This window comes from Aspergillus tanneri, assembly GCF_003426965.1.
Source record: "Aspergillus tanneri strain NIH1004 chromosome Unknown AapTan_4_pilon_pilon_pilon, whole genome shotgun sequence".
Lineage (NCBI taxonomy): Eukaryota > Fungi > Ascomycota > Eurotiomycetes > Eurotiales > Aspergillaceae > Aspergillus > Aspergillus tanneri.
Window position 1 is genome coordinate 2,662,629 of NW_022984631.1, and position 13,472 is coordinate 2,676,100.

General features: G+C 49.7%; 5 protein-coding genes across 5 annotated transcripts; 3 read left to right on the top strand and 2 right to left on the bottom strand.

The window, feature by feature from the left end:
- Positions 1 to 193: 193 nt before the first annotated feature.
- ATNIH1004_006063 (GIG1 family protein) lies at positions 194 to 1,073 on the top strand (the record flags this gene model as incomplete). Its single annotated transcript, XM_033570699.1, has 4 exons — positions 194 to 401; positions 456 to 638; positions 706 to 890; positions 951 to 1,073. The coding sequence occupies 4 exons, from the start codon at positions 194 to 196 to the stop codon at positions 1,071 to 1,073; spliced, it is 699 nt and encodes a 232-aa protein (XP_033426731.1).
- Positions 1,074 to 2,011: 938 nt separating this feature from the next.
- Positions 2,012 to 4,103, top strand: ATNIH1004_006064 (OSBP family protein; the record flags this gene model as incomplete). The annotated part of the gene is made up of 8 exons (XM_033570700.1): positions 2,012 to 2,069; positions 2,349 to 2,429; positions 2,513 to 2,618; positions 2,681 to 2,791; positions 2,870 to 3,148; positions 3,213 to 3,462; positions 3,518 to 3,831; positions 3,887 to 4,103. The coding sequence occupies 8 exons, from the start codon at positions 2,012 to 2,014 to the stop codon at positions 4,101 to 4,103; spliced, it is 1,416 nt and encodes a 471-aa protein (XP_033426732.1).
- Positions 4,104 to 4,943: 840 nt separating this feature from the next.
- On the bottom strand, positions 4,944 to 6,392 carry hosA (histone deacetylase HOS2; the record flags this gene model as incomplete). The annotated part of the gene is made up of 1 exon (XM_033570701.1): positions 4,944 to 6,392. One exon carries the CDS (start codon positions 6,390 to 6,392, stop codon positions 4,944 to 4,946), a length of 1,449 nt encoding a protein of 482 aa, XP_033426733.1.
- Positions 6,393 to 9,093: 2,701 nt separating this feature from the next.
- Positions 9,094 to 10,083, top strand: aspf4 (allergen Asp F4; the record flags this gene model as incomplete). The annotated part of the gene is made up of 1 exon (XM_033570702.1): positions 9,094 to 10,083. One exon carries the CDS (start codon positions 9,094 to 9,096, stop codon positions 10,081 to 10,083), a length of 990 nt encoding a protein of 329 aa, XP_033426734.1.
- Positions 10,084 to 11,256: 1,173 nt separating this feature from the next.
- Positions 11,257 to 12,687, bottom strand: ATNIH1004_006067 (uncharacterized protein; the record flags this gene model as incomplete). The annotated part of the gene is made up of 3 exons (XM_033570703.1): positions 11,257 to 12,256; positions 12,334 to 12,472; positions 12,537 to 12,687. 3 exons carry the CDS (start codon positions 12,685 to 12,687, stop codon positions 11,257 to 11,259), a joined length of 1,290 nt encoding a protein of 429 aa, XP_033426735.1.
- Positions 12,688 to 13,472: the final 785 nt, after the last annotated feature.

Consider the following 13,472-nt stretch of genomic DNA (forward strand, 5'->3'; position numbering starts at 1 on the left):
GCACTTCATTTGTTTGTTTGTTTGTTTGTTTTTTTTCTCTTTTGTTGTTCTCATCTATATATCTACGTCCTTTCGTTCCCTTCTAGCCTGTCAGTTTACACCCAAATCCTCTATTCCTAAACTCCCACCGCCCAAAAGCTCTCCGCTAGTCGCGGCTGTCACGTCTCTCCACAAGGAACCGGAGACTTCCAACATGGTCACGTCCACCACTTTGGTCAGTCCGAGCATCAATATTTCTTCGGAATCGCTACCCTACTGGCTAGTCAACGTACCCCCGGCCGAACGACCTGCCGAATGTCCCGAGTTTCTACGCAACATCAGCGAGAAAAACATCGCGATCCTCTCGACCCCTGACGAGCGATATCAGCGACAGGGATGGGAGCTGGTGAAGGAAATTGTGGGTACGTAGATAATAATAGTCCGCCATGGAATGGACTGACGATGATGGGGTATAGCAACGAACCGCATTGACCGATTCCAACGACTCCCTAGCGATTTGAGGAAATATTTGGAATACAAGGAACGGATCGTCGCCCGGTATGGATCGATCATGCGGTTTGTGGTTAAGGAGAGACTCGGCTGGGGGGATGGAACAACCGAAGACCTGAAGCCTAAAGGGCGACCCTTTGAATGCGATGGTTCGTATCCCTTCCTTCTTCCGGGCCAAGGGAGTGAAAATTGACGGGATTAACTGATGAGAGAAAGAGGATATCAAAATCCTTTACAACGACTGGCCGTACGGTGTCGAAGACGGCATCGTGCATCTGGTGGTTTGGACCAAGTTCGAGCTGGAAGATGACCCGGCCACGGATGATTTAACACCGCGCGCTCGACGGGAAATTGACGACTATGTGACAAAGACGTTCAAGTCACGGATACCACCGGACCAGGTCCGTGGATGATGTTCCCTTTGGGGTATTCCGTTGAGTCTGCCCGCTGACTGTTTGCAGGTAGTCTGGTTCAAGAACTGGAAGTCGTTGAAATCTGTGATGGCAGTCGAACACTTTCATGTCATGCTGTACAAGCCGGACGCGGTATTTCTGGATCAGATCACGCAGGGGGGTGAGCCTTAGATTGCTCGAGTAGGATGGGGCATGCAAGAGTAGAATTTTTCTCTCTTTTTTTATTCGGTCCTCACATAGCGTCTAGAGTCAGCGATATGGTGTTTCTGGCGTTTATTTTCTCTTTGTTCTGTATACTCTCATCAATAAAAAACGAATAGACTGCAGATTTTCAGATGACATCACCGACTGTTCAATAAGACTGAAAGAGACATTCGACACGTATGCATCTTGGATGTTTGTTGTCTTGAAAAGCGACTAGGATCAGACATCGTCTGGTTTTAAATAGATTCATTCATTCATCCTTTATAAGGGTAAACAGGTTAATAGTGGTTCTAGTTGCAAAGATCCTGGAGACAAGCTGATCTGGGCCCGTAGAGAATGGCACCATCGATCTCTAGCGGATGAATGGCTGCATCATGCCTTGTCTTATGCTCTGAAACTCTTTTTCTGATGCCAAAACCCCCCACTCGCCAAGGCGGCTGCCCCTCATGGACTGCAATGATCGGTGAGAAGTCAAACTCAGGCAAAGACTCAGGCAAAGCCACGAATCCCATCATGGATTGTCCGATCTCGACGGTGAGAGACACGCACGAGGGATGATCTTCGGCGGGGCACTAGAGTCAGAGTCATAGCGAAGGAAAAAAAAAAAAAGAAAAAAAAAGAGAGAGAGAGAGAGAGAGAGGCTGGCAGAGCGAATCCGCGACGAAGTATAACTAGCTGGTGGGTATGGGTCCAAGATGGGATTCAGCTTCTCCTACAGTATCGGGGGGTTCTTGATTCTTTTATTATTATTATAATCCATTTTACTTGATATTTCTTCATAGATCCATCTGTTATTGTGTAGCATAGGTATCAGGTGATGCCCAAGTTGAATTCCTCCCACGATAACTTCATATAATCCATCCATTCTGCATTCATCGTCACTGCCGTGCAACTACAATTCCATCATGCCCTCTATTGCCATTCCGCATATCCGTCGTCGCTCGTCGGTCGCCAGTCCTGCCAGTGAGTTCTAATAAATTATAAATAATAAATAATAATTTAATAGGAATTAATGTTCCCTGACTGAGTGCTGAATCCGGCCAATGACGGTCGAGAATTGTCCCCTCATTCTCTCTTTCCCGGCATCTCCCACGTCATTCTTTCTTCCTCTTCTTCCCTCGCCTCCATAAGACATTTCCCCCCCCAAATTCCACTGTTCTTTCTCATCTATTTCTCCTCTTTCCTCCTCTCTCCTCTCTCCCATTATGTCCGCTGACTGGGGCTCCTTTTTCAATCCATCAGGTGCTCGCTCATCTCTCGATGAGACCAAAAATGGGTCCGCGAGCGGCGATGATGAGGTCGTCGAGCCCGAACAGGGAAGTGGTATGTAGCCTTTACCAGCTGGAGTCGGACGCCCTTCGCAGTATGCATGATCATACCCATTGATCCGTATGCTGACTGGTCAGTCCTCTCGCACATCATTTCCCAGCTCCGACCGGGCGCAGACCTGAGCCGGGTCGTGCTGCCTACCTTCATTCTCGAACCACGCTCCATGTTGGAGCGAATCACGAAGTAAGCTTCTATCAAAGATTATTATATCTACCGGCCAAAGACTGATCCTTTCCTCCGTTTAGCTTCATGGCCCATCCGGAAACCCTATTGCCCATGCCTACTGTTGATGACCCGCTCGAACGCTTCGTCTCGGTAGTCAAGTTCTATCTAAGTGGATGGCACATCAAGCCTCCGTAAGTTCTACCCGGACCTGAATCGTAATGGTTGATACTGATATCTTTTTCTTTCTTTTTTTCTCTTGTCATCTGCAGCGGCGTGAAGAAACCTTTGAACCCCATCCTCGGAGAGACCTTTACCTGTTACTGGGATTATCCCGACGGAACCCGCGGATACTATGTCGCTGAGCAGACCTCCCATCATCCTCCCAAATCGAGCTATTTTTTCATGGCCCCCGAACATAACATCCGGATCGATGGTACCCTGAAGCCCCGCAGTAAGTTCCTGGGTAACTCGGCGGCGAGTATGATGGAGGGCATTGCGATCCTGCGGTTTTTGAACCGCGGCGAGGATAAAGAAAAGGGCGAACGATAGTACGTTTGTCATTTCCCGATGGTTACCATCACCTGTCCCAGGACGAGGCACTGACTGAATCAGCATCCTAACACAACCGAATATGTACGCCCGGGGGATTCTGTTCGGGAAGATGAAATATGAGCTCGGTGACCACAGTTACGTGCGGTGTCCAGAGAATCACCTCGTGGCCGACATCGAATTCAAGACCAAGGGTTATTTCTCCGGCACCTACAACGCCATTGGCGGAACTATCAAGAACGAGAAGACGGGAGAGGTCTATTACGAGCTCTCTGGTCTGTGGAATAGAGAGATGTACATCAAAGACGTCCAGGTGACTTCTTGCTCGGTCTTCTCTTTCCAGCGCAAATGTTGCTAACCAGCTGTAGACGAACCATAAAGAACTCCTTTTCGATGCAACGCACGCAAAGCATACTCCTCCAACCACCCGGCCCATAGAGCAGCAGGGGGAACGCGAATCACAACGCTTATGGCAAAGCACTGCCAAGGCGGTTATTGCGGTGAATCACGAACTGGCCACCGATGAGAAAACTAAGATTGAAGATCGCCAACGAGAAGAAGCCGCCAAACGAGCAGCAGAGGGCGTTGAATGGCATCCCAAGCTCTTCCACCGTGTACATATAGGACCGGGTGGCGTAGATGAGGGCGAAGAGAGTTTAGATTGGATCATCAATGCGCATGTGTAAGTTATTGCGATCCTCGGATGGACCCATTTGGTGCTAACGAGAATCTTACAGCGATTCACACGACCCCGAACTAGCCCACAAGCAGATCCTATCCATTGCTCCGATCATAGATGGTCAGACAGAGTCCTCCCAGTTTCACATCCCGACCTATAAGCCGACTGGCAAAGAAACAGCATCCGGTCAGAATGATGATTCTGTGGAGCGAAAAGACTCCCGCACAGCGGATATTGACGCATATGTAGACGCAGCAGATGCACCCAAGCCATGAGCGTCGCGGTTGTCAAGCACGTTCGTGAGAATACTGTGTGTGCCCCATACCAATCTGCTGGTAACCCGAAGAGGAGGCAGAAAGATAAAGAGTTTGATTAAAAAGAAAAGAAAGGAAGGAAGAAAAAATGGTAGAGCAGACAGACTGGGTCATGAATACGTAGTTAACCCTAGCAGAGAGGTCCCGACCATGTCAGCATTGCATGATTGATCGGCTGACTGACCAGCTAACAAGTAGCGGTCGGATTGGCCTTTTGCAACTGTCGCTGTGACATGGAGCATCATCTCTAATGCATGACTGCAGGCCCTCCTCCTATCCCTAGGAATTGTTTGACCGTTCTGCGCTACCACGAACGAATATACTGGATACCCGATTGACTTTCATAACTGGATATAACAAAAGCGACAAAAAAAAGACGGAGGCAGGAGTACCCGAAGATCGGATTCGGCGATATAGGTGACAGGTTTTTTTGGAATCGTTATAAATATGAATAATTCAGATGCTGCACTTGTAACTATTGGATTGGGTCTTGGGGTTTATGTATAGAATTGATACTGTTAATAATGTAGGCGTGGGCCAAATATACTGTGTATGCTTTTGTATATTCTATGGTCATATTTATCAACTCCACTATCCTATCTGGGACTTTTGAGGTATAGATAGACCATGTACAAACATCTGGGATATCACGTCACAATTATAGACAAGAAACCAGACCCACCAAACCCACCCAATCCACACGCAACGCCAACCAGCTGAACACCGATACATGAAACAGTAAACAGAAAGGAGGAGGTAGAAAGAAAGAGAAACACACAACAGAGAGACAGAGAGAGAGACTCAAGACGAATACAGCTCCCCCCGAAGCGACTGGCCCTTTTCCAACACTCGTCGTCGACCGGGTTTCCCATCGCGTTCTTCACGCTCCTCCTCTATCATGGCAATCTCCTCTTCGATCTCACGTTCAGTATCTTCGCGCAAACCCAGGATATCCGGGGGGATGAAGCTCATCTGCACACTCGGCGCGCCCTGGATATAGCGGAGTTGTTCACGGATCGACTCGACGAGACTGGCCAGATAAGAACGGGGGTTCTTATTCTCCAGCTTGCGCATCTCCGACAGGGGAGGAAACAGCGAGTAATCCGGGCCGAAGTGGTTCCGGAAGAAGACATCCTCGGGAATACTGGGGTTGATTTGATGCTGGGCGTCGATGAGGATAGAAGTTTCGTGGGCCCAGGCACGGGACACGTTACGGGGGGTGTAACCACCGCCGCCGACGACGAGGAGAGGGAGATTGAAAGTCTTGACGTAGGCGACGCAGGCGCCGTGGGCGGCGACGTTGAGATTGAAGCAGCCGAGACGGTCGCAGCCGAGGGAGTCGGCACCGCATTGGAGCACGATGGCGCCGGGACGGTAGACGTCGATGCAGCTGCCAACAACGTCGCGGAAAAGTTGGATGTAGGATTCGTCGTCGATGCCGTCGTGCAGGGGCACGTTGACGGAGTGGTGGGCGCCTGGGTTGAGAGGGTGTTTGGGACCCGTAGCGTCTAGTGCCCCCGTGCCGGGGAAGAAGTTATCCTTGTCGTATTTGTGGAAGGAGACGGTGAGGACGCGGTCGGTGGACCAGAAGGCCTGCTCGACACCGTCGCCGTGGTGTACGTCGATATCGATGTACATGACGCGCGGGTGGATGCGGAGAAGCTGGAGGATGCCGAGGACGATGTCGTTGACGTAGCAGAAGCCGCTGGCTTCGGCCTTTTTGGCATGGTGTAGGCCGCCGGACCAGTTGACTGCGATTTCGGATTGATTGTTGCAGAGTTTCCGGGCGGCGTCGATGGTGCCTCCGGCGTAGAGCGAGCAGTAGTCGTACAGGCCGTCGAAGATGGGGCAGTCGTCGCCGAAGTTGAAGCGCACGACGTTCTCGGTTTGTTCGGCCTTCTCCATATCGCCGGGGATGACCTGGCGCAGGAAATCGAGGTAGTCGGTTTTATGGAAGTCGGCCATTTCCTCGTAGGTCGCCTCGCGCGACAGGTAGAGGTCCATGGCGTGGTGCATGCCGTATGCCATGACCAGTTGCTTGGTCAGGGTGAGTCGCCAGGGTTTCATGGGGTGCGACTGGCCGAAGTGGTGCAGTTCCACGGCCGGATTGGCATGCCAGGACACGCGATAGCCTTTAGGACGGGCGATGCCATTGTGTTGTCGCTCGGTAGTCACTTTGCGATCGAGACTTAGCGTGGACGAGGCGGCGGGCGGAGGGGCGTATTCCTGGACAATGGCGGAGCGGGCCATGGTGTGTGATAGAGAAATGGGAGGGGTCGGAAGGAAATACTCTCTTGAAACTAGAAGGTCATTTCGACGCAAATGGACTGGAAGATAAGAAGGCGGAAGATGAAGAAGATGAAGATGGAAATGGAGGCAAAATGAAGAACGGAAGTCAAGTCATGCGGCGATCCAATCGGGAAAAGCCGAGTTGTCGCCACTTTATCGAGGCCGGATTGCGGGGACTATTCGGCCTGCAGTTCGATTCCTGGAAATTAAAGATCATTCTATAGCTATCATTTCTTTAATTCTTTTTGTAGTACTTTGTATAGTATAATGTATTCTGTATGAATAGGTCTACATTCCGGTGATGAAATTGAATGCCGAATTATCTCCGCGATTATCTAAGCGTCCATATTTCCCCAGTTATTTCCGAAACTGCACAGATAGACTTGGATCTTAAAATGCAGATAGATGATATCTATAATGATTCTTTACGTCTTGTAAATAGAATAGAATACTAATTACAGTCAGCTTACCTGCATCCTGTGTATTCCCCATCGGTATGCAGAAGTTGAAGAGATGGATCCCGGATATGGGCGAGAAGATGTCGCAGACGCTGTTCCGCATGTGGCTTGGACGAGAGAGCCGGAATAGATGCAGATGCTTGAAGCGGGCATTTGCGAGGGGAGTTGATCTACATTGATTATTGGTTGATAAATCCTATATTGAAGTCTAGAGAACACGATCAAGCTGTGCATTAGATATATTGTCGATATGTCGATCGCCTGATACCTGAGGCTGTAATATTACTAAGCAAATAGTACCACGTGACACAACCGATCACCAAGTTCCGAGCTTCCGATTTGGCAGTGAGAAGGTTTTCGGATCCTGTCCGGTAAGATGAGGATGGATGGATAGCTCAAAGCAGTAAATGTACCACTCAGTATGTATGTCTCCGTCGAGGAGCAGGATGTTCTTCAGCAGATGCATAAGGAGCCATATCAAGTACTTTATTGAATCTCCATCCTGCAGAATCTGCAGAAGTGTGGTTTCAGTATCCGGTTTAACCATGGCTCGCCGCCCCAAGGTTACGTTGTTTATTTATGTGCGGAGCCCAAGTATACACCATACAGATTACAGCCGTACACTCGCCCTTGCGATCCTCCGATCGCTTACGGTAGCAACACTAGGTTTTCTTCTCCATCATCCTGCAGATACGCATCACAAATCGCCTACTTCCTTTCGACTATGCATGCACATTCCGAGACCTGCCAGAGTGGCAATGTCAAGTATGGACTCAACACGGACACGAGGGGATCCATTGTGGGTATTTTTTGCATCCACAACCAAGGCAACCTTGGCCGGACCTGTCCAAGACAATTGGGAACTCCAGTTCTTTTTTTTTTTTTTTTTTGGGACTCCACTAGACAAGAGTTTGCTGGGACGATTAGGGATCGGAACTACTCCTTCATGCTAGTCTAGGCATCCAGGTAGTAGGTACTCAAGGAGGTTGGTATTTCTGGGTAAATCTTACCAGACGATGCGAAATTAGTGTCTTAGGTATTCCACACAAATTACTTGGTACTTAGGTAACTGTCAGCATTGTGCCTTACTACGGAGTATGAAGGTCCATATCGACTACTGCAGGTACAGATGGTCGAAGTCCAAAATCATGCAACGAAATATCCGGGAATTTCAATGCGATTTCAAACGTCACCCACCGGAATGGAGGCGAATGGTGCTCGGTTCACGTGGGTCCGCTTGACGTGGCGGTTCGTCGTCAGTGTGCCGCTCAAAAGTCGGTGTGCCCTGATTCTGCTGATTCTACGCTGGAAGTAATCAGACTCGCCTATTGACCAGCACACGATGTTAATAATATGGATCAAGTGTTGGCAGTTATGTATCAACAAATTGACATGTCATCGGAGTGGAATAGATATTCTCTATCTCGACTTTGCCACATATCTATCCAGCGATCTGTCGGGCAGCATTCCATTCATCTAATCTCCATGATCGGAATGAAATTGACTCTGATTGATCCAACACTGCAATTCACTCATTGCAATTGCAGGGTATCTTCATCGTCCTGCATATCCTCCAAAGTATTCTCCTGTCTACCTTACATCGCAGTTATGTAGGAGTACCTTGTAGGGAGTATGGCCTAGATACTTACTAGTCAGGTACAGTACATCTATACCGTACCGTACCACGGAACGATCAGGATCCGCGGGGATGTTCCAGGGGCCCAAAGTCTCGACCGCCGCTGGTGATGGGGGCAAAAGAGCACTATCATCCAATGAAAATTTGAGTTGGTCACGCTAGCGGTAAGCTCAGGAACCGTTTCGACCTCCACCCAATCAACATCGCCAAACGATATGTAGTTCACCTGATCAGGCCCCTTTTCATTTAAATGAGTTTGGTTACTGGCTGTCGTTCGTTATTAGGGGGAGAGACAAAGGGAGAGAGTATTATTACGCTGCTTCCCCCTTCTCGTTCTTGCGCTTCTCCTCTTTCTTCCCTTTCTTTATACTCACTTTCCCTTCCCTCCGGGTTCGCACTTCTCTCCTTTATCTGCGGAGCATTGTTTTCACTGCTCAAGTCACTCCTTCAACTTAACTAAGACACTCATTGCTTGATATTACTGCGTTCCCTGGGCTTCTTCCCATTATCTTCTCTATCTACAGCCTGTGATACCCGAACTCCTTCAATCTAAATAAACACATCAACCATGCAGCTCAAGAACTCGATTCTCTTGCTGACAGCTGTGTCGGCCGGCTCCGCCGTCGCCCGTCTGCACGGCCACGAGCGCCGTCATGCTCACCCGGTCGAGAAGCGTGCTGTCGGCGACATCGTCCGTGTCGAGATGGGTGGCAAGATGGTCTCATGGATCAACGAATGGTCCGGAGCTCCTGCCACTGGTGCCCCCGCTGAGCCCGCTCCCACCCCTTCTGAGTCCGAGACCGGTTCTACGCAAGTCATCTCCGTCGGCACCGTCCCAACTGACGGCAGCCAGTCGACCACCCCCAAGGATGGAAGCTGCAAGAACTGGTACGACAGCGCCTCTCAGTTCACCGACGAGGGCTTCGGTAAAAGCACCATAGACAACAACAAGGAGTACGTTGCATATGCTGGCAATGTCGGTAGCCCTTGGGGCAGCAACATCCAGGAGGTTTCCGAGTCCAACGCCTGCAACTACCGCTACGTCGTCGCCATTAACGGCAATGAGAAGGACCCCTGGACCTTGGTCTTCTGGAATAAGATTGGCCCCGATGGTGGCATTAACGGCTGGTACAGCGGTAACTCTGCTCTTACTCTTACCATCAAACCCGGTGAGACCAAGTACGTGGCCTTCGCCGGTGACTCCCAGGGTAGCTGGGGTGCCGCCAAGGGTAACAAGCTTCCCACCGATCAGTTTGGCGGCTATGCCTGCACCTGGGGTGAATTCGACTTCGGCAACAGCAAAAACAGCCGTAACCTCCGCGACGGCGAGACCTGGTCTGGCTGGGACGTTTCCGCCATTCAGGCTATGAACGCCAAGCTTGATGTCCAGGGAATGAAGATCTGCCAGCACGGCGACCGTGGCTGCTCCAGCATTAGCAACCAGGCCAAGAATGTGGTCAACGCCTATACTAATGCCGAGGCGGGTATGGATGAGATTGGTGGCACCTACAAGGGCAAGGAGGGACTGCGTCTGCAGGTCCAAATTGACTATGAGTAAACGTCTGTTCTTGTTTTTCGTTTCTGTGTTACCATGTTCCATGTTCCATTCTTGAACTCCTTTTTTCTTTCTGTTGTATGTGGTTTCATTTGCTATCCTATTACCACAGAAGCAAAATTGGCTAGGGGTTGGGGTGTTTGCTTTTTGCGATGTAACGACTGAAACCATGGAAGGGGCAAGCAGACAATGGATGTTCTGAAACATGCACCTGCTGCACCTGCCTGTACATACCATCCCTTCACTGAGTGAAAGAGGCTGAGGTTGTTACAGCAGATTGCCGTCCCGGGATTGCATTCATCCGTGTACATAATATACCATTTAGTCTATATGATGTTTACATATTAAACTCACCATTTTTCTGATATGAAAGAACCAGTAAGTATTATAGGATCATATGATTTTCATCAAATAGAGCTAAAACTAATCATTCAGCCTACCTACTAATACTAAACCTACTATCTACAGTAAATAACCAAGATGGAACGACCACATCCTTCAACACCTGCGAGGCTCAAGTTAGCCATGTACTCCGGGAGTCAATCCTGAAGAATTCAAGAAGACTAACTATCGAAACCTGAAACACGCCAACCTACTAGCCGCCTATCCATCTATCTTTATCCCCCCCCATTCTCTGAACTACGGAGTACCTATGTACTCGTATTATCAGATGATTGTATCTAGTTCTTGCTAACTAGTATACTAAATATATCCTGTTATCTATATATACATACCCCCCCCCCTCTCTATTTATATTTTGGCCCGTCTATATGCAACCATCCATGCGCCCATCCATGCTTGGAATAAATACCAGACTAGTACGTACAAGCAGAATTGATTTAGTTGGATCTAGTTCCAGTTATTGTTCCTGTTTGAGCATGTCTCAGATGGCCGGATGATCCATGGTTTGAGTTTGGGTTTGGGTTTGGGCGGCTGGTGCTTGGATTATTTTTGAGCTGGAGATTAATTAAGGACCTCATTTATGTATAGTACGTACATACTCCGTATATCTTGCAGTTACTCTGGAGTTCCGACATGATACATTATTATACTTCTTGATTATGGAGTGCTGTGGTGGACGGCTAGGCAGTGTACATTACATGCATATTGGGGGTACTTCATACATACTCTGTACTCTGTAGGTACTGAGTAGTAATAGATGCTCTAAAAATACAATTATACCTTCAGCGATGATAGAAAATCCCCCGCGTTATACGAATCGGGCGATATCTCCTCCGCCTTATATTTTTCATACTTTTCTTTCCCTTCGTTTTCCTTTTCCTCCTCTTCATCTTCTCCCTCCACCCATGTAAACACTCCCTCGTGTACCATGTACGCGACCAGTGCGGCGATCCCTCCAGCCACAGCCACGATCGACATAAGCACATCCTTTTTCTGCCCGGTGGCATACACTGATAGAGCCTTGCTCTCGGTATTGGAGAGTCCCGAGTCCGACGACTCGGCTGCCTCTCGTAGTCGGTTGGATGTGCGCACATCCTTCCAGATGGGGATCGCGTCGGCAAGTGTATTCCACAGTGTGGCACCCACTGCAGCAAGATGGGGTCGTTCGGACGGCCGCCATGGCAGCTCGGGTTCTGAAGTTCCTGGGGTTCCATAACACCTGCGTCTCATTTGCTCCGTATACTCCGTCAACCGCGGGGCTTTGGCGCGCATCGCATCCCGGAGCCACGAGTGTGGCAGGTCCGGCACCAGGGCTAAAGCCAAATACCCTAGCGCCAGACAGTCCAGACTCGAGGCTGCGTAGCCTGCAAGCAGATAGGTCTTGGCTCCCAGGATCTCTTCGAGTGGTTCGAAGAACTCCGCTGTCAGCGCCTCGAGCTTGAACTGGTTCTGCTGAGCGGTCTTGCCTAGGAGACTAGAGACGGTGTCGCGTGGTCGCCGAATGAAGGTCGGCGGGACTTGGCCGGCAGCCACGGCGGCTGAGTGGTCGCGTTGTCGCTGTTCTTCGATAGCCTGAAGGTCAAGGGAGGAGAGACCTAGATGCTCTGTTCGGGCCTTTGCGGCGGTGTGTAGCTTCGGTGGGAGAATCCATTGGTTTGGCCATTGGAGGATGGCGCCATAGGCGGGTGAAGTCGTGTTGTAGTAATTTTGGCTGGTGACGTAGAGGGAGAGGTCTACGAGAGATTGGCCGCGGGACTCGACGAACGAGGAAAATCTGTTGACATTTTAGGTCCAGTCAGGAAGACATGGCGATGGGTATATTGAATTTGGATGCACTACGGCACAACGTACGCAATGTTATCGGCTTTTTCCAATCCATTCAATCCATCGTCCAGATCCCACTCGCCATTCGAGTATTGGCGCAGGTAATCCACGATATTCCGAAACCGACTGACCCATGTCGTTCCATGCTTGAGAGCGGGGAGTTCATCTGGCAATGAATACAGTATTAGCCTAGTCCCATACAAGGATCAGAATCAGTAGGGTTAACAGACTGGTGGGAGACACAGTAGGGTCGCTGCTTGCAACCAGCACCCAGGCATCCCTGGGAACGACCAGAGAGAAATAGGCTATAGTAGCGAGACATTGCGCCTCAATCGAGGGCAGGGTGAAGGCCGGACCCCAGACATGGAGCTCCAGAACCATTTTTTCCAGCGGTTGGTCAAGGGAAGCGCGTGGGAGAAGGAGAGCGTTGGGGCTGTGTCGGGGAGAAGCACATCACGTGGGGAGCCGCTGGTCCTGAGGCAGCCAAGCATCAACTGTCCTGAGCTCGTTTGATAGATTGATTGGCCTAGTAGTTAACCACTGGTTGGCACTTCGACCTGCAATGACTGGAGTATTGAGAAGGGGTTACCGGATTAGATTCCTCGAGCTGATAGAATTTGCATTTCCTATCGACCGTCACCTCACTTTGACAGGAATTCACTGCCGACGAGCCTCAAAATCAGCCCAAACAGGCAGGTACTATGCGTAGCGCAATTGGACAAAGCGTATCTATTAAGTCGGATTTAAAATATAAATAAATAATAATCATAATATAAAAGAAAAGAAAAGAAAAGGTCCAACCGTCTCCGCACATGGCATGAGTGGTATGACATCCAGCTGCTTACTCCCACTTTCTCACTCTCACTCCTCAGGGACGCCCGGTACTCCCACCCAGCACTAACCCTAGTCGCATCGACTAAGCACCTAGTCATCGAGATAGTCCTAACCGTGCCCGCTGGTCAGTTGACCTGCGATCGGACTCTCACCGAAGCTAACAACCAAGGAAGACGACCCCTGGCGAATTTCTTGGTATGATTTCGTCGTCAGTCTATATGATTCGACGTTGGTTCAGATATCAACGAAGGAGCCGCTGACGGATTTATCCCCCGGGGTCTGAGCTGCTCGTATCGAGATCATAATCTAGACCCAGGACCCAGGGCCCCGTC